This window comes from Apostichopus japonicus, chromosome 10 (assembly GCF_037975245.1).
Source record: "Apostichopus japonicus isolate 1M-3 chromosome 10, ASM3797524v1, whole genome shotgun sequence".
In the NCBI taxonomy this organism is placed as follows: domain Eukaryota; kingdom Metazoa; phylum Echinodermata; class Holothuroidea; order Aspidochirotida; family Stichopodidae; genus Apostichopus; species Apostichopus japonicus.
Window position 1 is genome coordinate 12,296,768 of NC_092570.1, and position 25,599 is coordinate 12,322,366.

At 36.9% G+C, this 25,599-nt stretch overlaps 1 protein-coding gene and 1 long non-coding RNA gene across 3 annotated transcripts in view; both read right to left on the reverse strand.

The window, feature by feature from the left end:
- The window catches only part of LOC139975365 (cAMP-dependent protein kinase catalytic subunit PRKX-like), a 72,117-nt gene extending 46,969 nt beyond the window's left edge, over nt 1-25,148 (reverse strand). The window contains exons 1-2 of one of the 2 annotated variants that reach the window (XM_071983262.1): nt 24,459-25,148; nt 24,096-24,260 (exon numbers count right to left, since the gene is read on the reverse strand). In XM_071983262.1, coding sequence (XP_071839363.1) covers nt 24,096-24,228 — 133 coding nt within the window. In that variant the 5' untranslated portion in view covers nt 24,229-24,260; nt 24,459-25,148. Of the gene's footprint in view, nt 1-24,095 lie in introns of both variants that reach the window. The other variant, XM_071983261.1, reaches the window with a different exon arrangement.
- Nucleotides 22,339-23,324, reverse strand: LOC139975366 (uncharacterized). Its single transcript, XR_011795726.1, has 2 exons — nt 23,016-23,324; nt 22,339-22,928 (listed from the first exon to the last, which is right to left on the reverse strand). It is a non-coding gene; the product is annotated as an uncharacterized lncRNA (long non-coding RNA).
- Nucleotides 25,149-25,599: the final 451 nt, after the last annotated feature.

Sequence of the window (25,599 nt, forward strand, 5' to 3'; positions counted from 1 at the left end):
TGTGAATTCAACACAAATTCACAATGTCTCCATACAGGCATGAAATTCAATACTTTCAAAAGGCTGATATTAAACCAGAGCAAAGGGAACATGTGGGAAAAAATGCAGTAGATGTCACAACCTAGTACATGTATAATAAAATTGTCCTTAAGAGATCAATACAACAATATACAGGAGGTTGGTTGTACTCTCTACCAAATCCACTACACTTTCAACTTGATCAAGTGACTGGTGCAATGTTCTACAATATACAGTATGTCATGGTATGTCCTATATCGTGCATTCTGAAAGTATTATAGTGACCTCATCATGGACTGATTTAACAACATGGAATATAAAATATTGCAAATTAGACGTTCAACAAAATGTAAGAAAGCGATTGAAAATGTCGGATGAACACCCACGGAAGGAATATTCGTGTAGCTTAATGCATTCTGAATGGTAGATATAGTTCAGGTAGATAGGAAAGTAGTTGACTGGAGACAGCTGGGGTAACAGAGGAACAAAGTAAATCTAGCTAGATCCATACACTGTTGCCATGTTACCAACAAAAGAAAGTATACAATGTTACCATGGTGATGGATGACATTTTGCTTTTCCCTGTAACTGACTTACTGAGTCTGCCAACTATAAAGTATTTCCAAAACTAAGACCGTGATTAATCATAGTGCATGTCAGCCAGCTGTGAGTTAAGAGGGATGATACATTTCATGCTCAGTGATGTGAATTCACTTTACCTGCCCCCAATTTATACAGTATTCACACCTTGTGATAGTAGTACTGATAATGCTAAACAGTTCCTTATTTAAAAGTATTATCTGGTAGGCCTTAGAAGTTACCTTAAAAAATGATAAATAATTTTCCAAACATGTTTTTAAAATATGAGAATGCTAATGTTGCATTTGACAGAGAAACAATTTATTTATGGTTTAGGATGGATGTTTCAAAATATATACTTTGAAAAGTTACGAACGTGACGTCATCTTCGCAAATGCAGATTGCGTTATAACCCACTCTACATACAGTTACTACAGTAATCACAACAAAAAACATTTTGAATACAGATTAATTTCTTCCTGAATTTTTGTCGAAATTTCTTATAAATTATATAAGTTTTAAAAAATTGTTAAGCCATAATATATGTAGTGAATCAGTAATTTTTGTGTAACAGAAGATAAGTTCGAACAGCAGACTGTGTTGTTTATACGTTGCACTGTCCATCTCCAATGTGAAGTGGGAGTGCTAACTTAAAGTGGCTCGTTTTGCCTATTTGCCTGCACTACGTCATTCACCAAATTGATGCGTTTGAACAAATGTTGCTTTTGGTGAGAAACTGGTAAATTTGAAAACCAGATTTCTACAAGAAGAAAACGTCGAATGGGGACAATTTTCACATGGTTAGAAAGAGAAAAATAAGAACAATGAGGACAATGTATCAAAATCTTCCACCAGACAACTCCTATCAAGCTGAAATAAGTATTATCTGACACAAAAATAAGTTTAAAGTTAAATGTCTCAGATGTGATTAAACTTATGGCACACAAACAACATGGATCTAACAGAGGGATATATAAACAGCTGTGAGTAGTATGTACTGTATTAACTACTTTTACAGGGGTGTGGCAGAGCTTTACATTTTGGAAAGTTCTCAGCATTGCAGACAAGACAGTGCATATACAGCCATGTGAGTGAATGTACAAGCATGAGTACATTCAAAAGTGTTAGAATTACCAGAAGGATGATCATGAATACCATAGTAATAACACTTACAGTAATAACACCATACGATAATACATAGATGTGACAATATGAGAGAACCCATGGATGAATCCCAGAGTGTAAAAGAGGGGGATCTCATCTTTCTATCAAAGTAATTGGTTAACACTGAAAAAGCGAGAGTAGGCCTCTGTTGATAGGGAGGAAACATTGAGATGTTAGTAACAATCATAAAGTAATCTTGATTATATTGGCAGCTTTAATGTATAATTACATTTAATTGACAATATATTATATCATGTTAGAGGCTATGAAGGTTTAATTGTTGTTCTGATTTATCTGTGCATGTAAAATGTTGCATTCTTACAATGATTGCAAGTGTCGTAACCATCCATATCATAGCCTTTGTTATATATTGATGTCCATTGTAGTCTCTCTTTCCCCTCCCTCATCCTTTCACACCCCTCTCTCTTAACACCCCTTTAACTTTATCATTGGCATCTCAGTGTAATAATTTCCATCATATAGGTACTCCCAGATTGACCCTGGAGACATTTGTATTATTGATGCTGGTATGGATTGCACTTTTGATAATTGAGATGGCTAACACAAACTATAAGTTTGAACAATTTGACAGCTACAAAAGCCTATAACTGAGAAAAGCTCTTCTTGGGCTAGATCCTCTAAAGGGTCAGGCTAAGTTAAAGATATGTATGGAATGCTGCTTCTAAACTGTCTAATTAGCCCTCTGTCTATTCTATGTTTAAAGAGTGTTGGCTTGGAATTTGATCTTGCTGAGTATTACAAACCACTACTGCAGAAGGGATACACACCATCACTGATACCATCAAACATGTAACAAAAGTCCATTAGCTGTATGTCACTATTTCTATTGGCTCAATTTAAGTTTCCATGGCAACAGAGTTTGGTTTTCTCTGATGACACTATTGTACAGCGCTGATTCTTAGTAATTGTTATACTGTCCATGGGGTGACATCCATACGTTCCGACGTCTCTATGTTCCGACGTCTCTATGTTCCGACAATTTTTTGGGAAATTTTTTTGACCAAAATTTTTTCGGACCCAATTTTTTTGGAGACTCAATCTTTTTAGTCCCCCATTTTTCGGACCAAATTCTTTTGGAGGACTTAACTTTTTGGGCCCCAAATTTTTTGGGACCCAATATTTTTTTGGGGGGACTCAATTTTTTTGGACCAACATTTTTTCTGACCTACCTTTTTTGGGGGACACAATTTTTGGGACGCACAAAAGTTTTTCACAAAAAAAAAGGGCCCAAAGTTTGTTATGACCCAAAAATTGCTTGTGACCCGAAATTTAATTGTTTGTACTCAATTTTTGTGGGACCAAAATCAGTTTGGTCAAAACAAATTTGGGTCCGAAAAAAGTTGGTCCGAAAACAAGCTGGTCAAAAATTTTGGTCCAAAAAAAATTGAGTCAGAAACAATTTGGGTAAACAAAATTAGAGTCCCAAAAAATTGTCGGAACATAGAGACGTCGGAACATAGAGACGTCGGAACATAGAGACGTCGGAACATAGAGACGTCGGAACATAGAGATGTAACCGTCCTTGTTTAGGACATCTTCCCCACCTGTCATCAGTAATGTGGATTACCAGAGCCTGTAAAACCAGTTGGTTTTTATCGTGGTTAAATGGAAAGAAACCCTATCTGTTGTGTTCATATCTGAAGGTTCAATTTACTATGGATGAAACCACTTGAGAAAGTTTAGATTGCCAAATTGTCTTGAAGGCAAATAAAACACAAAGCTATCCACAAACAACATAGTAACATGCTACTATTCCTGGTCCTGCCAACTGAGTTTGTAATTGCCAAACTTGATGTTACACTCTTAGACCTGTTACTCAAAAGTAATGATCAAAAGACATTGATATTGTACTGTTTGAATACTTGAAAGCAGCAGCTAATAAACTGCATTGTGCAGAGAGTGGTAACCTTACAATAACCTGTCATTAATAACACACATTTTCTCTCACCTTTCAAACATGAATATTATATCCCAGTACAAAAGTAACACCATACAGCTTACATGTCAGACCAACTGTGTTACAAGTTAAACCTTCCTGGTTGTTGTGGAAAATCACAATTAACTAAATGCTATCCTGGATATTGGTTTGCTTTCACCAATTTCACTAGTACATCTACGTAAATACATTGCAGAAATTTTGCCGAACAAGGTCAACCCAAGGCAACAAAATTGTTACTACTCTGTAACAAGTTTTGACCCATTTCTCAGTTACATTATGGCAAAGGGAGGGAAAGGGGAGGACAACATTGGAGGGTCGAACATAATGACAATACATGCACATATGGATCTTTATTTCAAGCCCTAAGTAATTCCCATCAATAGTATAGGGTGAGGTTATTTTATTACACAAGGACCTATTTATTACACAAGGGACCTATTGACCCATTGTCTTCAAATCCTTTCATTCATAACTTACAGCAGCCAGCTATGTCTGATGCCTGCACTTGTTTTGTCTGGCTATTAAAAGCTATCAAATTAAAAGTAACAGTACAGTTCTTGCTATATAAGGAAAAACCAGAGCAGGATTCTACTGCTGCCATATCATCAAATATGCTGCAAAGACCAATAATTATTGCACAGCTTTTACATAATTTACATTTACTGACATTTATAACTGATTTCAGAGTTTTCCTCCTCCAAGATACTACTGAGATGTGAGTTTCTAGTTGATGTTTGGTAATTATTTGGAGTGCTACAAACCTCCATTAAATTACTCACCTTTAAAGTCTCATAGTATGTTTGCCAAATTTTAACTTTTACTTTTCCAGCTTTCTGCACTAACAGCTCAGTGAAAATAACACCGTTCTATGCAATTTTCATATTAATAATCATTATTTTTATTGAGTTATCTGTTGTTCAACATTTTGAGCTGCATAAAATTTGCCAGATATTTTAACGAGTCCCCAAACAGATCATGTGCCAATCAAATCTCTCTGTTTTGTTTGTACGACTGTTAGGCCTGTTTGCTACCCTGTATTAGGTCCATTCTCTTGCATAGTAGGCCTATTTATCTTTCTTTTGGTCTTACCGATGTAGCTTGCGAAATTGTGTCATTTCCTTTCAATGCAAGGAATAAACAGGTGTTTTCAGACATTTCCTACATGAAATTGGGTCAAAAAAGTGGACGATACGAGCATATATAGGTTAAATTTGTGTAATAAACATGTTGATATGGGCGGTAGCAGTGATTTTACGGCAAATCCTTCACGCCAGAAGGGCAGCAGAATATAAATTTCTTTCTTTCGATTGCAACAGCTTTTCTCCATTAAACCCACCTGGTCAGACCCACCTGGTCAGAGAATATTAAGAATAAGAAACATTGAATCTACTTCAGAAGTTTGTTTTCCGAAATTCATCGTCAAACACGTATTGACACATAAAGTATGTTGGTGTTTCTGAATAGTTAGTAAGCCTATCATCTGGTCCATTTAACTCCTTATTTGGGCTGCGCAGGAAGTTGTATTATCTTAGGGTACTTTCCCCCTGACTCTATAAGAAGGGCAGTTTACCAGTGATCTGTGCCACTCACTTGACAGCCCTCAGCTCTCTAGGATGTCAGAGACATCACCATTAGAACATATTTGTTAATTCCTGTGCAGGTATGAATCACGTTGTATTTTCAGAAACCCTATTACAGCCAAAAGAACTTTGCTCCCCTTAGGAAAAATGTCCCTGGATGGGAGTATTGAACTTGGGGTAATATATGGGTTAGAACTTTTACCAAGAGGGGGGGGGGGGGGGAATGATGTTAATCTGGGCAAGGAATAAATATTTTAATTTTCTGAATGTATGAAGAGCATGATAACCTCCATAATGATACTAAATTTAAGTTGCCAGATGCTTAATATGGAGAGCTTTCAGTTGACATCCCATCAAACTTCATTGGTATTGTAATATTTACAGAATTTTAAACTTTGAAGATATCTCCTGGGACAAAGTATTTAGGCTTTTGTACTTGCCTAGATCATAATGGTTTATCTTCTTGAAACTGTAATTGACATGTTGGGTGAGGGGTACCAAATTCCATCAGGTGATAAGGTTAACACCTGCCTGTCTCAATTATACTATTGTAATGTTTAATAAATGTTTAATAATTCCCTCCCATTGGCAGATCATGTATCACTGCTATCTGAGATTGTTGCAGCAATGTGAGAACATCATTGAAATGATATTTTCAAGGTCATTTGTCTCATAGTTGCAAATTTGTTTGATCGGTATTCTGCCAAGAAATTGTGTCTTATGATTTAATTGCACAAGAATTTTGGACAAAACTGTTCAAAACTTTCACATGAGGACATACACCTGCAGAATTGGTAATAAAATGGAGACAAACTTGTTTCTTGGAAATATTTCTGTGCTTATGTCTTACCTATAGATGTGAATCTGTCAGCTACTGTGCTTTGCTTTCTTGATGTATTTCCCACCGGGCACAGACTGCTCTCTGTTAGATGGTCAGCATGACAGTACAAACATATTGGCCACATAGCCATTTCCCTCTACCTTCCCAATGACAAGTTGAAAATGTGGAAAGATGTTCTTTGCATCTGTACAGTATGTTGCTGTATCATTCTGATTGGCTAATGAACAAAATGATTTGCAAACTTAAATATTTTAATTAATTTGTGTGTTAAAAGTCCAGTAAATTAGTATTATATGTGGTAATGTTTTACAAATGTACACTAATTTAATTATACCTCATATAATATGATAAGTTGCTGATGAACAAAATGTTTAGGATTAAATAGCATCATTAGTTATGTATGCTGATTAATTAAATCAGAAACCTACCAATACTAAACTATTACTAGGTAGGTTGAGTACAGTTTTGAGAAATCTCAAGCAAACAGTTTGCCTGTCAGTTTATATTACCAATCAGTTCTGTTAGGACCAGGCTACCAGCCAATGTTTGTCATCTCAAACACCTACTTCCAGGACAGATTTTGAGTGAAATATGAACTGAAACCATGGTTAGTAGCATCAGGGAGTTCCATAACAACTCCCTGGTAGCATACACTCTGATCAGTTATGTGATCTTTTCCCTTCTTATGCTACAATGGCTATGGTAAATCGTGACCTCTCTGTGCAACCGCTTGTGTAGTGGTCATTGGGTGGTGCTGATAATGTATTTCTGGTCCTCCAGTCCTCTACCAGCATTTATCACTGACCTTAGTTATTTATAATGGCTTGTATTAGATCACTTTTTCATGGACAGGTTCATATTGCAAACAGCCAAAGCTTTCTTTGAAATCATACTGGTTACACACAGCAGTTGGGATTTGTAAGAATCCTTTCCTTGAATGAGCACAAATCTTTTAAATGTGTATTTATGGAATGGTATTTTTCTCAAACTTGTTATGGGATACAAGGGAAGTAGTAATGCAGGTGTCATAAGAATATTACTGTGTATATATATTATAGTTTGGCACTAATGCAATTTTGAATGTTGTGCATTAAAAGTCAAGGACATTACATAATTACCTTTCACAGGAGACCTAAGACAGATTATCAAGCTTATGCAAAGAAAAAGATAAAAAAGATTGATGCACAATGTTGGCACTTTGGATGGTAGAATGAGAAACTTGTCAGGGCATTGACCGGAGGAGCCGGTCATAGAAGGCGGGCAGTGTTAAAAGGTTACCAGTTCATTCTAGACACGGTAGAACGAAGGTGCTAAGGTTGTTGGGAGACAGGTAAGAGAGGAGTGAAGTAACTATCCAAACCAGTAAGTTTTGGGATTTGCAAGTCATATTACTGCCCTGCCTCTCCCCTAGCTTTTAGTGTATGTTTAAGTCTCAATGTGTGTTTCCAGGGGTTCTGTAACTTCTCAGGGTTATGACATATCAAGTTTGAAATCCTTGCATTGCTTATGAATTAAAGTTGACATCACAGATTTTATTCTATTCTTGAGTGAAAAGGATACAACTTTGTATCATCTTTTTTTACCATCTTGCAAGGGTAATGCTTGCCAAATGCTTGCCACAAAGGAGATGCCTTGTTCAGTCCTTGGTATATATATAGAGGTCAAAAACATGGTTGAAACAATGCAAATGTAAATTTATTAAATTACAACGTTTCGGGTATAAACCCTTCCACAAGGTAAAACAAAATACAACTAACAACACACTTGGAAACACACAGTCTGTTTCTACGTGTCTTGTTAGTATGTATATCCTATGTTACACAGTGTTTCGACATATATAGGAATAACAGAAAAACTGTTAAACAACTATGCTGCATCTAGAGAAAGCTGGATCTCTAGTGAGATACAATATATATATGTATACTCCTAGGCCTCAGGCATCATTCATTCACAGATGGCTATTCAATTTTGATTCCAGGATATGGTCCTCGGGCATGACCATAGTCTGATTTTGTAAATAACAGGGTGCATACCTTTTGTAAGGTAGTGGCTGTCCTATGTGCCTGGTCTGATAGTTTATTGGAGGGTATCACCCCACTTGCAGTTTTGATCCTCCTAGTAGGGTTTAATACTCTTTGAACTTATCAACCCTTTTCTGAAACATCTGCCCCTGCTCATATCTCACAGAAATTATCCTGGCATCCATCATGATAGTCAGCAAGCTGACCTAGACATTCTTCTGACATCAATAAACCCATTCATACCCTGAGATTACTGTGCATCAAAGACTATACATGCCCCAGTGTATAAAATGCATTAGGTCTCTGACTCCATTGAAGACAATTTTCTCACACTATAAAAGAATATATGTTAATATGTTACAGAGATTGTTGACTCATTTGCATATATTTGGTGTATGAAAGCAATGCTACAATAAGAATACTGTGTAACTAGTTTGTTGAATTAACATATATACTGTACTGTACATGCTGTTGTTCAATCCATGACTGTACAAATGTCAAATACACACATATCGTCCCTTGTTTCACGCACTGACGAATATGCAAATTATTTCATTTTGTTTTACGTAGTGACGAATGTTTTTAAAACATTTATATGCCCTTAAATTGTTCTACATCCTTTAAATTTGAAACGTCTATAAACTATAATTTGTTTTCTGTAACATAAATCTATAGATACTGCTTAAAAGGTATTATTTGTGATCAAACATTCAGTTGCAAAGCAGTGAATTGATTTGGATCGTGATAAATAACTTTCTAACATTCGTCAGTACGTGAAACAAGGGACGATATGAGTGCCTATATATGCCGATATTCTCAGTTACATTAGGCCTATATAATCTCATACCATACCAATAGAAGATACAACAGCCCACAGTTATCAAATTATCACAACAGGTATTCCTCTTCCTATAATTTAAAGAATGATTACTATTAGTCCCAGTAATGCACACCTTCCTCATTTGAAAATACTGTAGTGGTTTAGGCTAACTTGGTGGTTAAAACAACTTACAGCAATGTTCATCTGCTGTAATGAAGTTGTTAAATTACAGTCTTAGGTATACATAGCTACATTAATAGACTTGTCAGAAAATGTCAGAGAATTTTTTTGAATTGTTAAATTTCTATTGTGACAAAATACTATACAACAAACTATTACAATGGGTGATGTAATGAAATTAAATTATCTCAGTGGAGCCATGGTCTTAGAGAACAACAGTAAAATGGATTGTTCAACTTTGAATCCAGGTGACCATTACTTCACATTCAAGCTAGCATATTGTTTGACACTAATGATCTTGGAATGCAAGTTGTATATCATGTGTTTGTCCTGACTTTGTGGGTAACTGAATGAGAATGCTGTAACTGTATACTGAGCTGTCTCTGTCTAAATGCAGTCAGTCAATAAGAACAACAGAGGCTACTCATTTGATAACAATCCCAGCTATGTTTCCAGGTACCTTAGCAACCATAAACAGATCCAACAGAACATCTCCCCTAACACCCTGCAAAAAGACATACTGTAACATATATAGTCTTGCCAACTTTATAGTTAGGAAGTGATATAGCTGTAGGTAGATTAGTTTCCTTTTGCTTAAGTTTGCTAAAAAGAATTGCTAAACAGTTTGCAGTGTTTATTGAACTCCCAGTGAGTGCTGTATTTGTAATTGCATTGATGTTAACTTGTGAACAATGAGAAACATTATCCTCATTTAGTAATTTGGGGGGGCAGGGGGAGGGGGCGGTGGGGGCTGTGGGGGCGGTGGGGAAGGAGAGATTGGCTTGTTGCAGTTATAAACTGCCAGTCTGGCTGAAGGATATAAGGGAAGGGGAATACCCTTTTAGAAGTGTGGCTGCTTAAATGCAAATTGTGTGATCTTTTGCAACTTACAAAAAACATATTTTCATGAAATTTCAGTACGTCAGCAGAACTACAAACATTTTCTAATCTTAATGTTCTTGAAAATGATCATGCTTTTGCAGATCAAATTTTGAACAGCTCGTTAATTATGCAGCAAACATATTACAATCTATGTCATGCAGGATGGTGGGAGGGGTGCGCTCTACTGTAAAAGATGTCAGACACTACAGTCATGTGGTAAATAAAGAGTCAGGCATGTAGCCAGGAATTTGGTAAGGGAGGGGTGAACCTGTAGGCAAACTATCAGAGCCGTAGATTCTGCATTGAAAACTATCTAAGCGTAGCGCAACCATGAGTTGGCGCTACGTGTACAAGAACATTTTGGCTGAAAATGCCTGGAAATGGCACTTCCCAGGCCTTGTAAGTTGCATCTAAGCTTGAAATTACTAGTGATATCATAAAAACATACAAAAAAAATATGCTCAAGGGGGGCGGTCGCCCCCTTTGCCCCCCCCCCCTGGCTACGCCCCTGTAAAGAGTACATATGTTGAGGTAGAAGGTAGTTACATTGCTGATATACCCGGTAGGCTAAGTTTGTGAATTTTGTAGCTGACTATTTTACTTTAAATTTGTTCACCTATAAACTTTTTATATATTTCTTTTTTATTTGGGGTGCTGCCACCTTTTAATCTGTAACATTTACAATAACAGCACTGTCAAATTCAATTGATAATTTGAACAATTGCAACTTATTACTCTATCCACGGTAACCCCAGTGCAAATTACATCACTTTATTGTAACATTGTATGCAGCTTACTGTACATATTGCTGAACAGACCATGGAAGAATTTAACCAAAAGTTAACTTCAAGTAATTTGAACCATCAAAGAAAAAACATAGAAAATGGGTTGGTGATTATTATTATCATCGTTTTATGACAAGTCTATCAATATTTCATGTATAGAGCAGCTAATACCTATACATGTGTAAAACTGTAAAATAACTCTTTTTCAGCACATGAACCTTGCTGAAATTTTCACATTAAAACATATTAATAAAAAAGTTGTTAATTAAAGTTTGCAACCATTATATTCAAACCAGAAAGGTGTGTTGTACTGGAAAGAATAAAAATCCTGCTTCAGATGGTTACAGATTCAAGTGATTCAACGAGATAAAGATTCTCTACAAATATAAGCACACTTCCAGACTTTGGGTGGTAGAAGGAGGGTCATTGACAGGGAGTGACCAGTCACTGAGGGTGTGCAGTGATTAAAGGATACCAAATCACTCTAGATACAGAAATGCTAAATAGCTGAAGTTGTGTGGAGACAGGTAAGCAAGGAAGCGAAGTAAATAATTCCAGTCATCACTGTCCTTGGCTAAAAGCACGTAGGCTGCACAAACGGTAAGCCACAAGTGTTTCAAATTCTAAAAATAAACAGCACTATTACAAATGAACAATTTGTAGTGACTTTTTTTGTATTGACTTTTATTTATTTTCCCATCAACCTGATCACTATGCAAACACAATAAAAAATACTGCTCAAGGAACTGGGAACACTCGAAAAACCTAAAGTGACCTTAATTGCTATTATTCACGAACCAGGATGTAAGTATATCATGTCAAATAGTTTTGTTGATAAGGACCATTGATTCTCAAACATCTCTACGCTAACATGCAACTTATTGAGTCAAATATTTGTGGCAATTTTACCAAACCAAAGGATTGCTCAAAAGGATTACAAAGGATTGCTCAAAAAGCATGGATTACAAGTGATCAAACCAAGATCTTCTCCCATATTTTATTGCCAATCAAATTTTGAACATCCTACTTGGCATTAGCTACAAAAATAAAGTTTAGGTCAATCTTAATGAACAGTGTGTTGTTGGATGTTAGTCTATTGACATAGACTTGTCAATGATATTTGAAACTCAAAAGTGAAAGGCTGCTGAAGGTTGTACAATAATCACCATTCTTTTAATGTGCTGTACTGTAAATGAGTTTTTTCATACACTTCCTCACCTCCTCCTTCTCCTCCTCATATCCCTAGACTTAAACTGTTCACATGACCCTGATAACCTAAACCACACTTCTGGGAAGCTAGTGCAAGCAGTATAGCCCATAATATTTTTTTTGCAGGCCTCTTGGTAATGTCTACCCAACCTTAATAATACATAATACAGTGAAAAATCTAAATTTAGTTGGAATGTTTAGACAGCGATGTGAACATAATATATAAGACACTACAGAGGAGCAAAGTAGGTCATTGATGACAGAAGGGCGCCTTTCCTCCTATCATAGATAGTTGTCCCCATTTCAATTGCAAGAGAGTAAGGATGCAAACAAAGACACATAGCAGGACACATAGCTGGAGACAGTGAAAACCAAATGCCAACACAACATGCTCAATATTCCTTGACTCACACTGTAACTCTGTAGTACTGTATGTTATAGAACTGGTTTCAAATTCAACAATCATTGACAAATAGGATGCAAAATGATTTTACTAAATACATAATTTAATATTAACCGGAAGATTAAGTTTTAGAAGCAAACACAACACAAAAAAAGAAATATGAATAAATAAATAAATAAAATAACATTTTTCATGCTGTTGGTTTATGTCTACAGCAAATGCCTAATATAGAAACACAAAGTACTGTTCATTTGCTGATACTGTACATTACTTAGATTGCATATTAAGACCAAGGTTTGCTACTGTACGTTTCAAAGCATCAGTACTTGGCCTAGGCCTTACAGTAACTTTCCATAACAGAAACAAGTACAGTGTCTACCTGTATTAATCAGGTCTACCTGTATTAATTTATGGTCCAAGTCAAATTTGTATTTTAGGCTCTCGGCTAAAGAGAGTTATTCAGTCATTTATTAGCTTGTTGCCAGCTAACTGAAGTTATGTATGCAATGAAATGATTGCAGCATGCTTTGGCATGTTCAAACATTGTCATAGTTAATTGCAAGTCTGTGTCTGTTGTAAAAATAACTGTGAGGTAACCAACAAGTTAGATGTGCTGCTGGCACAATAAGGAATATATGAATCTAGGCAATAGTTGGTTTGGTCACATCAGGTCACATTCCGAGCTTGGGAATATTTGACAAAACTAGAACATGGATGCATTTGGAACTGAGTGCTATCAAATGAGCCAGGATACACAGTGGAGGAACTGAGACAATGAGACCTAGAGCTTGCTAAACAGACCGCATCTGTGCCCGACATTGGCAGTTACTATATGATGCTAGTACTGCCAACACTAGTAACATTTCTACGGACGGAGGGGCAAGCCTGGTGCTTTTGTGCAGGCCTTTGTACGTTCTCTTTTCTCTGGAAACCTTTTCCCATCAGGAATAACATAATAACGTTTTTTCTTCCCTGCTGCTTCCTCCCCTCTCCTGTTTACACAACCAGATGCTTGGCACTCCGGACGGTCATTTTGCATCAACTTCTGAACAATCTCAGAGAGCAAGTGTACAATTCATATGCAGAGAGGGGAATTGCTTAACTTATGATGAGGCTCGCTGATGTCATTTTTGAAGCGCCCTTGTTACATAATGGATGCCAACAGAGTAGGTTTGAAAGAATAATTAGAAAATTCCTTGAAATTTGGGGAGAGATAGTTTTGACTAGTTATTTCACAGAGGGTGTAAGAATATTAGTCTCTACTATAAGGTCACTGCAAAACTCCAGGTTTTATATCTCCTTTAAGGTTGCAGAGTTATTGCAATGTAAAGATTTTTACATTTGACCCCATAACCTATGCAAAAAATGATAGGACAGTGGACTCACCTTCTCACTATAATGCATCTACATAGCAAGTACGACAAATATCCATCACTCCGTTTAGTGCAGTGGTTTTCAACCTTGGGCTCGCGGGCCCATTTGGGCCCGCGAAGCCGATTTTGTGGGCTCGCGAACATTGCCCCAGTAATGATTAAAAATTGTGGCATTTTTGGGGGCTGGTGGCGAAGGCACATGATGATGTTTCTTAGGAAGCCTCTTCGATGAAACCTTGTACAACGGGTAAAATTTACTCAACCCTAACCCTATAAGACTAGTATAAGAGAATTCGGTGACTCCCACCAACCACTGCACACTACGTATTACGTATTTACCAAGGTTATGATGTGTGGAAGCCTAATTGGAATAACTTATACAGCGTGATATCTATACAGTCCGACACTTCTATCAGTTCTCCCGTTCTATTGTCAATACACAAAGTATTATTACGTTCTCTTTATTTCTTAATTTGTTTTCAATAAATAGAAATTACCTCACCGATTCGAAATATATCTCCTTTAATACTACTGGGCCTCATATGCACACGTCAAACGGTTTTTCTGCTTTTTTATTGCATTGTTCATCTCCATTTTTCTGCATTATTCTGATAGTGATAACGGTCACACATTTCTTATGAAACCAGTGTACCATTGAGGGTTGCAAGAAATCTTTGAGATAGGCTCTAATTGGGCAGTACCTGTCATCTGATCACGGAGGAACATACATATAGCTCTGATTGAGTTCCCGGGTCACTTGTGTCAAGAATACACTAATAAACGCTGTGAAATTGATTTTATGAAGTTGATAACTTTGCAGGGTAGGGTATGGGCTCGCGAGGACGGCTTGGAAGACGAATTGGGCTCGTGATCGAAAAAAGGTTGAAAACCAAGGGTTTAGTGCGTTGTTGCTGAACCAAGCAAGTGTCACAGACGCACGGACTCACGCATGCAAACACACACACATACACATGCCAACCAGACTGCATAGGTTCCTCAGCAAGGTACCTAAACCCAAATACATAGAACAATTACCATTTGGAAAATAATGACCTAGTGTCCAACTTTGGCTTCATACAGTGTATCAGTGTTGTTAACTTAGTTGAATACAGTCATTGCCCTATAGATACTCATTGAAGCCCTTCATACCCCAATGACATGCTTGAATCAATCCACTATTATGACTGTCACTAGATAAAAGGTAGTTGAGGAGTTGAAAAAACATACACATACACTTAAAAAGAAACACTCAAGTCTGAATTATTTCCTATACAAATTTAACTTCACATATGTATATGATGTGTGAAGTATGTGCTTCCTTCCACATGTCCCCACCTTTGTTTACTTTAGACTAACTGTTTAGAATACACATTTTTAGTCTACAGTAAAATATCTGTCACCAACTACAACAGTAACTTGCATCAAGTTTCATATGTGAGGTTCATCCAGTAGCATCGCCAAGAGGGAGGGCCATGTTCTATGCCCAATTGGTTCCCCTCTGAATAAAATCTGCCGTGTCCAAAGAAAAGTAGGCAGGAAGATACCCGACCCAAATGACTTCAACTGGGTATAATTTTACTTACGTCCAACTCCACTCTTCTGCTAATTTTTTAAGCCAATATAAAATCTGGAAACAATGAAGACCACAATTTAGCTTCAGCTGGATCCCAAGCCTACATGACTTCACATTCAGTGCTACCATTACCCACATTCTGTGCACCCCCATCCTCCCCCCTCCTTCCTCTTCCCCCACAAATGTTGCTCTCATTGTGTTGTGCGATCCCTCCCTCTGCCCCTACTATGTTCAATGGATCCATCTCAACTGTTCATCAAATTCACTGCGAGTCGTACAGTACAAGACTAAAAGTACTGACTTAGAAATTGACCGGAAAGTAAATAAATACTAAATTCCTTTACTACTGGAATGTCTAAATTTGGGTTTAACATCTATTGCAAAGTTGCAGTTATTGTTGCATATTTATAACTAAACACAACAACACAGAACTTTGTAGTCTCATAAAATATTTTCATTTCATGAGATTTCACTTTTTCCACAAGTGGGGTGGGGGGAGGGGCGTTAGGGGTCATGAAAAATGATCACCTGCAATACAATATCAGTGTGGTAAACTTGACATATAAAGATATAAATGAGTTGATGCTTCCAACCAATTTTCAGCTGCTGTCAGAATATTACTAATACTTAAATGGATAATTATTAAGTGAATGATGAAAACTAGTGCACTTATATTAGCCAGGGAATAATACAAGATGTTTGTATAGTACATACCTCCCAGCGACTCTTCAACAAAATAAAGGTTTTTTTTAAAGGTTGTATATGAAGAAATAAAGGATTTTAAAGGCTTCAAACATAAAAATATAGGTTTGTAAAAGTCCAAAATGATGTTAATTCGTAATTTGTATGCCCATTTTAACAGCATCAGTGGTCCTTATTTAAATATGTGACTTACATTTACTGTTGTTTGTGAGTCTGTTTTGTATCAAGGCATGAATCGTGCCTGGCTGTCCACAATAACTTAATCGCCAATGGTTATAGCATGACTGAATACAACATTTCTACTCAAAAGTAAAAACTAAATCTTTAAAATATGTTCTTTTAACTTAAAATAAAATAAAGGTTTCTAAAGGTTTTAAAGAGTATTTTTGAAAAATAAAGAGCTGTTTTGAATAAGGTTCTTTAAAGGTTTTGCTGGGAGGTCTGATAGAAGCAAGGAGTACCTTACAAAATGATCGCAGTGTTGCATAATTGCACAGTATAAGTACGTAACAGTGTTTAATACATGAAGCGTTTTAGTAGTTTCAGAACGTTGTAAACACCATTCACGAATCTCAAACTATAAATGCAATCTGTTAAAGTTATTCCCTATTGAAACCAATTGATGCTTTCAGATGAATGATAAACAGTACAGTACTGATGGCAATACAAACTATACTTCATTGCAGTGACTTACTTATGCAATGATCTTACTGTTGTACATTTACAGTCAAGATTACCTGTAAAATCATTACTAAGTAACAACTTATTATATCAATGTACGTCAATGACAGTTGTCATTGCTAGTTGCTACAAATCAAATAATTTGTAAGGTCTAGATAGAGTGCTAAACAGGGTGTGTATGGGTCATGCATTTAAGTCCTTCTTTTCATTGCTGGTAATATGTTAATTATATATAATTATACATATTTACACACCGAACCAACAAACATTCCAAACAGTTAACAGTTTAAAGAAAATTTATTATAATTGAAGAGGTTTTCGCAAAGCTTGTCATTTATTGACACACCAGGTAATTATACAGGTAGACTCCTACACCGATTGCATGAAAACAAATTCTTCCTGCATTTCAACATGTTTCCATTCACCCAACATTTAATCCCATGGCAGACATATTTTAATAGTCAATTTTGCTGTGCTGTTCATGACCTTTCAGTTTTATCACCCTACAAAGCCTCACAAATCATTCACATAAAAAAAATATATAAATAAAATATGACAAGATTCCCCAGAAACTGAGGTTGTAGTTCAGTTTGTTTGTGCTAGAAAGGGCCAACATTCCTTTTTCTGTGGTAAAGTACTACAGTATACAATCAGGGAGCAGCTCCTTGATACAATCACTGTTTAATTTACTCCACACAGAATTTACACTCCAGTTCAAAGAATTCAAATGAAAGCTCTATGAACACCAACTTTGCTGCACCATAGTTTAATCTAGTAATGATGGCAAAGGAGCCAGATTTCTCTATTTTGCGAAGGTTCTTTTTGCCACTGAGTTATTAATGATAGCAAACTTTCATTCAGAAGATGTAAAATCTTCTGGGTAAATCAGCTAGCTTGCACAGTTAAGTGCATGACCTGTAACTCTGAGGTCACAGGTCACCCCAATTCTACAATTTCTGGCAAAGATTTCTTTTGACCATTTCAATCATATGATGAATCTTGAGATAAATAAAATTAATTTTTTAATTTTACATAATAATGTAACCCTCAGACCCACTGCAGCAACCTTTGTGAAGTGATTCCTTTCATTTCGAAAAAGGAAATGCATAAAACTGTTCATTTTCAAAAAATGGAACTTCGTTTAAATATTGAACTTGCACATAGGAGAAGAATAAATGTGAACATAGGAGACTACATGGGAGTTTTCTTAAAATGGTCCCTAAATATGCTAAACATCAAATCAAAATGCTTTCTTGTACTTAGAACTTCCATACTAAACTCAACTCACCCTTCGTTAAGTGGATACTCTTTAATCAAGAAGACTAATTAATAGTCCTATGACTGACTCCCCCCCCCCCCCTCCCTCCGCACGACTGTTTTCTGTTAAAGATTGGAGCCCATTCTGGGCACATGCAAATCTATGAACTGTGATTGGCTGTATTAGATAAAACTGTACAGTTTCAGTCCTGAAACCCTGCACAAGTGCTGCATAGTTGCCAGTTGGAACCAGAAAACGAAAAAAACAAATGTGGTTCCGATGCGTATATATATTCAAGTGTGGTAAGCCATACATGTTAATATATACATGAATTTGTGCACAACAAAATGAAGAGGATTATCTAAAATATTGACTAATGCAGTAACATTTAAGATATATGCAACAGGAATCAGCTATCATATTGACAAAGTCTATTTAGTGACATAGTATAACCAGAAAACTAAACGTTTAGTGGTTACAATGCCTAAACATATTCATAGTGTGGTTAGCCATACATGTTAATAAACATGAACTTGTGCACACCAATATGAAGAGGATTGTCTACTGACTAATATGGCAACATACAAAGAAAGGTATCGTGAACCAGTTATCATGCTGAGAAGGTATCATCTATTTAATTCACTGGTAAGGATTTTACAGTAATGAATTTTCATTCCAGTTCCTAATGCAAATCCCTTTAAGATTTGTTAATATACTGAGTGTTCTATATGAGATTGTTTAATTGCACTGGGAAATATTTTGATGGTGCACATTCATCTGGAATAAATCACACAACAAATTATGAATTTGAGACCAATTGAGATAACCTTTTGATCCCTTGAGCCAATTTTGCCATCATTTGAGATAACCTGTTGACCCCTTGAATCTCAGCAGGTGAAACTGGATAATGCTGCTAGAGTGTGCTTAAAGCAATACTACATATCAACTTTCCTTGAACTTTACTGGATGACTGTATGTTCTATTAAAGACTTGTGGAGCCCCATCACAAAACTGAACTGACCTTGACCAAACCCCTCACCAAGGAATATCATGCCATTGGAGAAGTGACAGATTTATTGTAGCTTTAATTTTGGATTTATCATGTTTAAAAGGTTTCAGACTTTGACACTTGTTGACCTCTACCAATTTCAATCATGGGCATCTACCTACCAAGTATGACATTGATTCAACTTGTGGTTGATGAGATATATGGTGTTTACAAGAGCTGTTTTGACTATTTCCCATTAAGCCCCAACAACTCATGAATATTAACGAGGTCTTAAGTAGTGTTGCTACGATAATCGTTTTCAATATCGGTAACGGCCGATATTTGCAATATCGGCAGCATATCGGTAAAATTTTGCCTAATTGCCGATAACAGCAAACCGATATTGAACTTTTCTTTTTAACAGCAGAGCTACTTCTTTATACTTGCAATGATTTGTTAATCTGCCCAAGACGATTCATTTCATAAGCGTCAGTTAAACTCAGATTCATTTTCGATTAATATCCATGGAAACCTGACCCTCCGTAACCTCTAAAAACACGTCTACAGCGCGCGAATATAACCAATGACCTTCGTGAACCTTGGCCTACACACAGCATTAGTGCAGCATATATACACTGTACTAACCATTCATTTTCTCAAAGGCCTCGTGAAAACCTTGAACATGATGCATAACTGCACAGTTCAGCAGTGTTGGAAAACCTGTTCAATTTCCCGCGAACACACTGCCGATTTCCCGCCGGTGTTCGCCCAGCGAACACGCCGAGCACGCGTAGCTTGCGAGCATAAAGGCGTGGTGTCCAGGGGCCCGCCTTAGGGCCTTGGTGGGGTCATGGGGTAGAACCCCTCGTGGGGATCCTGGGGGCGAAAGCCCCGAAAAATTTTGGCATTTTTTGCATGTCTGGCGATGAAAAATTCGCAGTTGAGGATGCAAAATACTGACAACTTTTTTTATTTAAATTGTCACGAAACTGATGAAAATTTTGAAATGACAAGTTAGAGTAGCTATATTATGTTATAAAATGAAAAGAGATTTAATCTGTTTTTCAATCTTTAAAAAGCGCAACTTACAAAACTTCCGATAATATGAAACAAACAACGTTCAGCAAAGCCCTGTTTCTAGACTGCCTAACAATGATTAGCGTGCACTATGCGTACATTTTTACAACTGCAGCGTTTAACCCTATACCCAACTACCACGGTAAATGTGCTGCGAATTTTCCCAGGTACCTTCCCAAACAACTGTAAGCTCATCCCCTGTGTAACACCTGCTTGTTAACATTTTTTGGCACGTTGCCAGGGAAATTTTTAGTTACGTGAGATCCGTAACCGCCGAGGTGGTTAGGCTATTTGCTATACACTTAACTATGGTAGGATATAATTTTTTCCGTATTTTTGGAAATTCTAGAAAATACTTTCTTTTCCCCCCGCTTAACAACAGATGTGGTCTTACGGTATATTCACAAATTGATGCACTAGAGCCTTGTTTACATGACATTAGTTGCATTTAGTACGATATGCCAGTTTTGCGTGAATTTTTCGAAAGTGTTTTGCTCAATCTTTCGTAATATTTGAAAGGTGTACCACCTTACTTTCCGTACACAATTGGTCATTTCTCTACAGATTTTCAGTTTTTTTTTTCTATACGGTCAAGGGAATAAGTTGTACATTGAGTATAAACTCAATAAATTATAACTTTTACATTGTGATCGACAGTTCGTAACCTAATTAAGATGCAATTTTGCAAGTATACGTTAACACTGTAGCTACTTGTAGGTCTTTACGATGTTCAGGCTCACATTTATTGCGTCCATTTTATCGTGCAGCGCTGCAGTGAAAAAGATTCCGGTTGGATTTCAATAACCATTTTCTTTTTGAAAACCAGGAAAAGAGTCATTCTTTTCCACTTAGGACAAAAGGAAAACAAAACACCATATTTTGTTGTTTACTTGAAGATTTATTTGTGAATGTATGCATGACTAAAAGTACGATTTTGCCTTTATTTTGTCTGTTAAAAAATATCGGTATCGTATCGGTATCGGACCGATATTGGGATGATAATATCGGATATCGGCCAAAACCGATATTGGTGATATCGGCGCAACACTAGTCTTAAGTTGTTGTTGTTGTTGTTGGAAAGAGCGAATACTTACTATATAGTTACATCACCATACCAAGTATGAACTAAATCGGGCATACTGTTGAAGAGATATTGACATTTTAAGAATTCTACATTAGGCCCAGCCCATTCATTAATATTCATGAGATGGAAACTACAAAAAAATATAGGTCACCTCTACATCATGGGCATCTACTTACCTAGAATGACATTGATTCAAGTTGTTATTGTTGAGGTATTGTGTAAACAAGCTGTTTTTAACAACTTCCTGCTAAGACCAACCCACTAATGAATATTAACGAGGAAAAAGTTGTTGAAAAGAACATGTACCTATCATGTAGTTACATCACCATACCATGTATGAACTAAATTGGACATAAGGTTGAGAGTTACTGACATTTTTAAAAATGTTATGTTAAGCCCTGCCTACTCATCAATATACCTCAGAAGGTAACCACAAACAATAGAGCTCATCTACTCATCATGAGGTACCTACCTACCAAGTTGATTCAACTTGTGGTTGTTTATAGATATTGTGTGTACAAGCTAGCAGTCACATACACACACATGCATACACAGCTTTCTAGTCACTTCGCCCAACAACCATTTCGCCCAACTGCCATTTCGCCCAACCAGCCTGGTCATTTCGCCCAACCAGCCTGGTCATTTCGCCCAACCAGCATGGTCATTTCGCCCAACCATCATAGTCATTTCGCCCAACCAGCTTGGTCATTTCGCCCAACCGTGTTGGTCATTTCGCCCAACCTTATTTTTACTAATATTCAGTCAGAATAATATTATTTTTTCTATTCCACTAGTTCAATTTGATTTATTTTGGGTTAGGTTACTTCGTAATAGGTAAATAAAAAAGTAAGGTCCGCTCGATATCGATCGGAGTCTGAGCAGTTATTTCGGGTATAATGGGAGGATTACACTACTTTAGGCGTTTACACATACAGCACTGGGAGTTATATTATTATACAAACACAGGGGAATCGGTCTTCATAAAAACCTATCAAACCTAACCCCTAAAACACTGATCCATCCTACTGACTATCAATTCCCGAACGTTTCCTTATTAAATTGAAAAAAAATATATAAAACCCGTCCGTAATATTGAATTACTATATTTAATCAATGTAACCACTTTATCAATGTAACCACATATGTAATCACATATGTAATCAATTTAACCACGACTTCAAGTTTCCTTAATACTCGGTTCGTATCCCGTAACGTTAACAATTCCCGAACGTTTACTATATCAAACCTATCAAACCTAACCCCTAAAACACTGATCCATCCTCAAGATTCCTTAATATTCGGTTCGTATCCTGTAACGTTAAAAATTCCCGAACGTTTCCTTACTAAAGTTATACAAAGTAAAGGACTTCAAGGTTCCTTAATATTCGAACGTTTACTATCAAACCTAACCCCTAACACACTGATCAATCCTCAAGATTCCTTAATATTCGGTTCGTATCCTGTAACGTTAAAAATTCCCGAACGTTTCCTTACTAAAGTTATACAAAGTAAAGGACTTCAAGTTTCCTTAATATTCCTTAATATTCGAACGTTTACTATCAAACCTAACCCCTAACACACTGATCAATCCTCAAGTTTCCTTAATATTCGGTTCGTATCCTGTAACGTTAAAAATTCCCGAACGTTTCCTTACTAAAGTTATACAAAGTAAAGGACTTCAAGTTTCCTTAATATTCCTTAATATTTGAACGTTTACTATCAAACCTAACCCCTAACACACTGATCAATCCTCAAGTTTCCTTAATATTCGGTTCGTATCCTGTAACGTTAAAAATTCCCGAACGTTTCCTTACTAAAGTTATACAAAGTAAAGGACTTCAAGTTTCCTTAATATTCGAACGTTTACTATCAAACCTAACCCCTAACACACTGATCAATCCTCAAGATTCCTTAATATTCGGTTCGTATCCTGTAACGTTAACAATTCCCGAACGTTTCCTTTTGAAATATCATATTTAATCAAGGTTGGGCGAAATGACCAGACTGGTTGGGCGAAATGACCAGGCTGGTTGGGCGAAATGACCAGGCTGGTTGGGCGAAATGACCAGGCTGGTTGGGCGAAATGACCAGGCTGGTTGGGCGAAATGGTAAGGTTGGGCGAAATGGCAGTTGGGCGAAATGTCCTGCTTCCCATACACACACCAGCACCATTGCAAAAGTTACTGAACCTTTGGCATGGAAACCAAAAATGATACAACCAAGTATGCAAGAAATTACCCGTCCTGTGAAAACTCCAACCTCCATGTTACCCTGTTACCGTGACGCACTGTTATCAATTTGTGGTTTTGTAAGCTTAGTTGGTTTGTTTCATTTGTATTTCTTTTTAAGTGCACTCATCTTAGCTTGATTAAATTTACAGCAAGCTGGTGCATATGGCTGAAAGGGAACAATATGTGGAGGTGAATGGTCTTCTGTGTCTGATTGCAATTCTTCCAGAACAATTGTTTACTTGGCAACTGACTGGAAAGTAGGTTAGCCAAAGCTTTTCTACAAGCAAGGTGATTTAGCATCCATGGCATTCTATGTGACCTTCCTTCCAACAACATTTCCCATACCTCTCCCACTGCTTTCATTACAAAGATGTCCAGGAAGTTGAAAAGTTGAGTTGTTGTTGGTTACATATAGGGAAACATTTTCTTCATGAACAATGACAGTGATCATTTCAAACTATATGCAGTGCACTGAAATAGTTTACAGATGGACCTGTTAGAGTGCTTAAAATACTGAAAAAGGTTTGTATGTATTGTAAAATGATAGAAAAGACACCATTGCCAATGCATTCTGATGCCAGACATAGGCCAAATAAGTTCTGTATCCAAGAAGATATATGGCCTAGACATGTATGGACTCCTGGTAAACCTTATTGAAACAAGTATGCAAACAAGCAAACACTTACCAACTGTGGAAAGCAATTCAAATTCTTGCAATTTGTACTTTCTCTCTCCTTGTGGCTGTGGTGGAGGTAACTCCTTCATTTTTGAAGAATTGTTCCTCGTCTTTGAGCCTTTCTTGATGCGACTTGAGGCCATATTCCCACTCAGAGGCTAGATGAAAACTTTGTCTAGAAATAATTCAAGACTGACAATAAACTGCAATTTATTTCAATGAATACCAAGTTTAGAAATTGATTAATATTTTAGCTAAAAGTGCAAGGTAATTATTAATTGTCCAATTAACTCTAATTTCAGTAATTGTAACTGTAAAGCCAGGCATGTCTGAATGTGACAAGTTGGCCAAATATGAGAAATTATTTCAGTACCTGACATGTTTCAATGTTAATGCCGTCAAATCTTCACTTGCGCTAATAGGGCTTATAATCACCAACACGAAAGTCAGTTTACGCCACTTCGACTGCAGTTTAAAGTTTGTACACTAATTTGCTATTGCCTTGGTTATGTCCAGTATATACTAACAACAGGTTACAAATCTTGGCTAGGCTCCCAGAATAGTTTCCCAGGAGTCAGACAATGCGTCTTGCTGATAAGCCCTAGCCTAGTAACCGAGAAAGGAATGGTTACCATTTCAAATAAGATTTCAGTCATAATCTGTCTTTCGCTTCAGAAGAAGTCTGTAATCCTCTTTTTATAACAATGTTGAATCGCTTTATCGGAAAACGTTACCGGCAAGAAAGTGGTTTCACAATCGATGAGAATAGATGAGTAACATTTATACGTCTTGCGCTAGATGATGCAGAACAAACTGAAAGTGACCGGTACTTTTAGACTGACCTGCACTGCTCGTGAACTTATTCTCAAAAGGCAGCAAAACTTTATCCGTTTGAATAGGCTTCCACGTTCAGTATACCTGCAATACAGACCGCGGTAAATCAGGCAGAGCCGAATGATTATTTACAGGAACGGCTAATATCCAGCTACTGGTCCCCAAACTTAGTTAATTCCAACAGTTCGTACAACTAATATAATAGGTTTGCGTGTGTTCGAAAGAGGATGGTGCAACTTAAACGCTCCACAGTTATATCAAGTTTACTGTACACCGAACGTTCCACTCACGACACTCGCACCGTGAACGAGAACAGCAGATACTCAAGTTCGTCTCAGGAATTGGCTGTTCCGTTTACTATGTGTACTCCCCAACATATTAGCGCCACTAATTTCTAGGCTGTGAATAGACTTGGGGTTTCTAAACGTTCCCGGGGTGCAGAATATGGAGGTAGGAAATATATGCGTATACCAACCCACACGTACATGTATGTAATTTTTTTATGCCGTCTGTATACATACATGGGGAAAAGACTTAACTATAGACTCCTGTTAAGTAGAGACCCTATACTCTACTGTTAAGGGGCCCAAAAGAAAAATGACTATTTTTTCTTGGGGAGGGGGTTGAGGGGGAGGGGGAGGGGATGGTTTGACCGATATTTTGAAAGTAATAAAAATGAT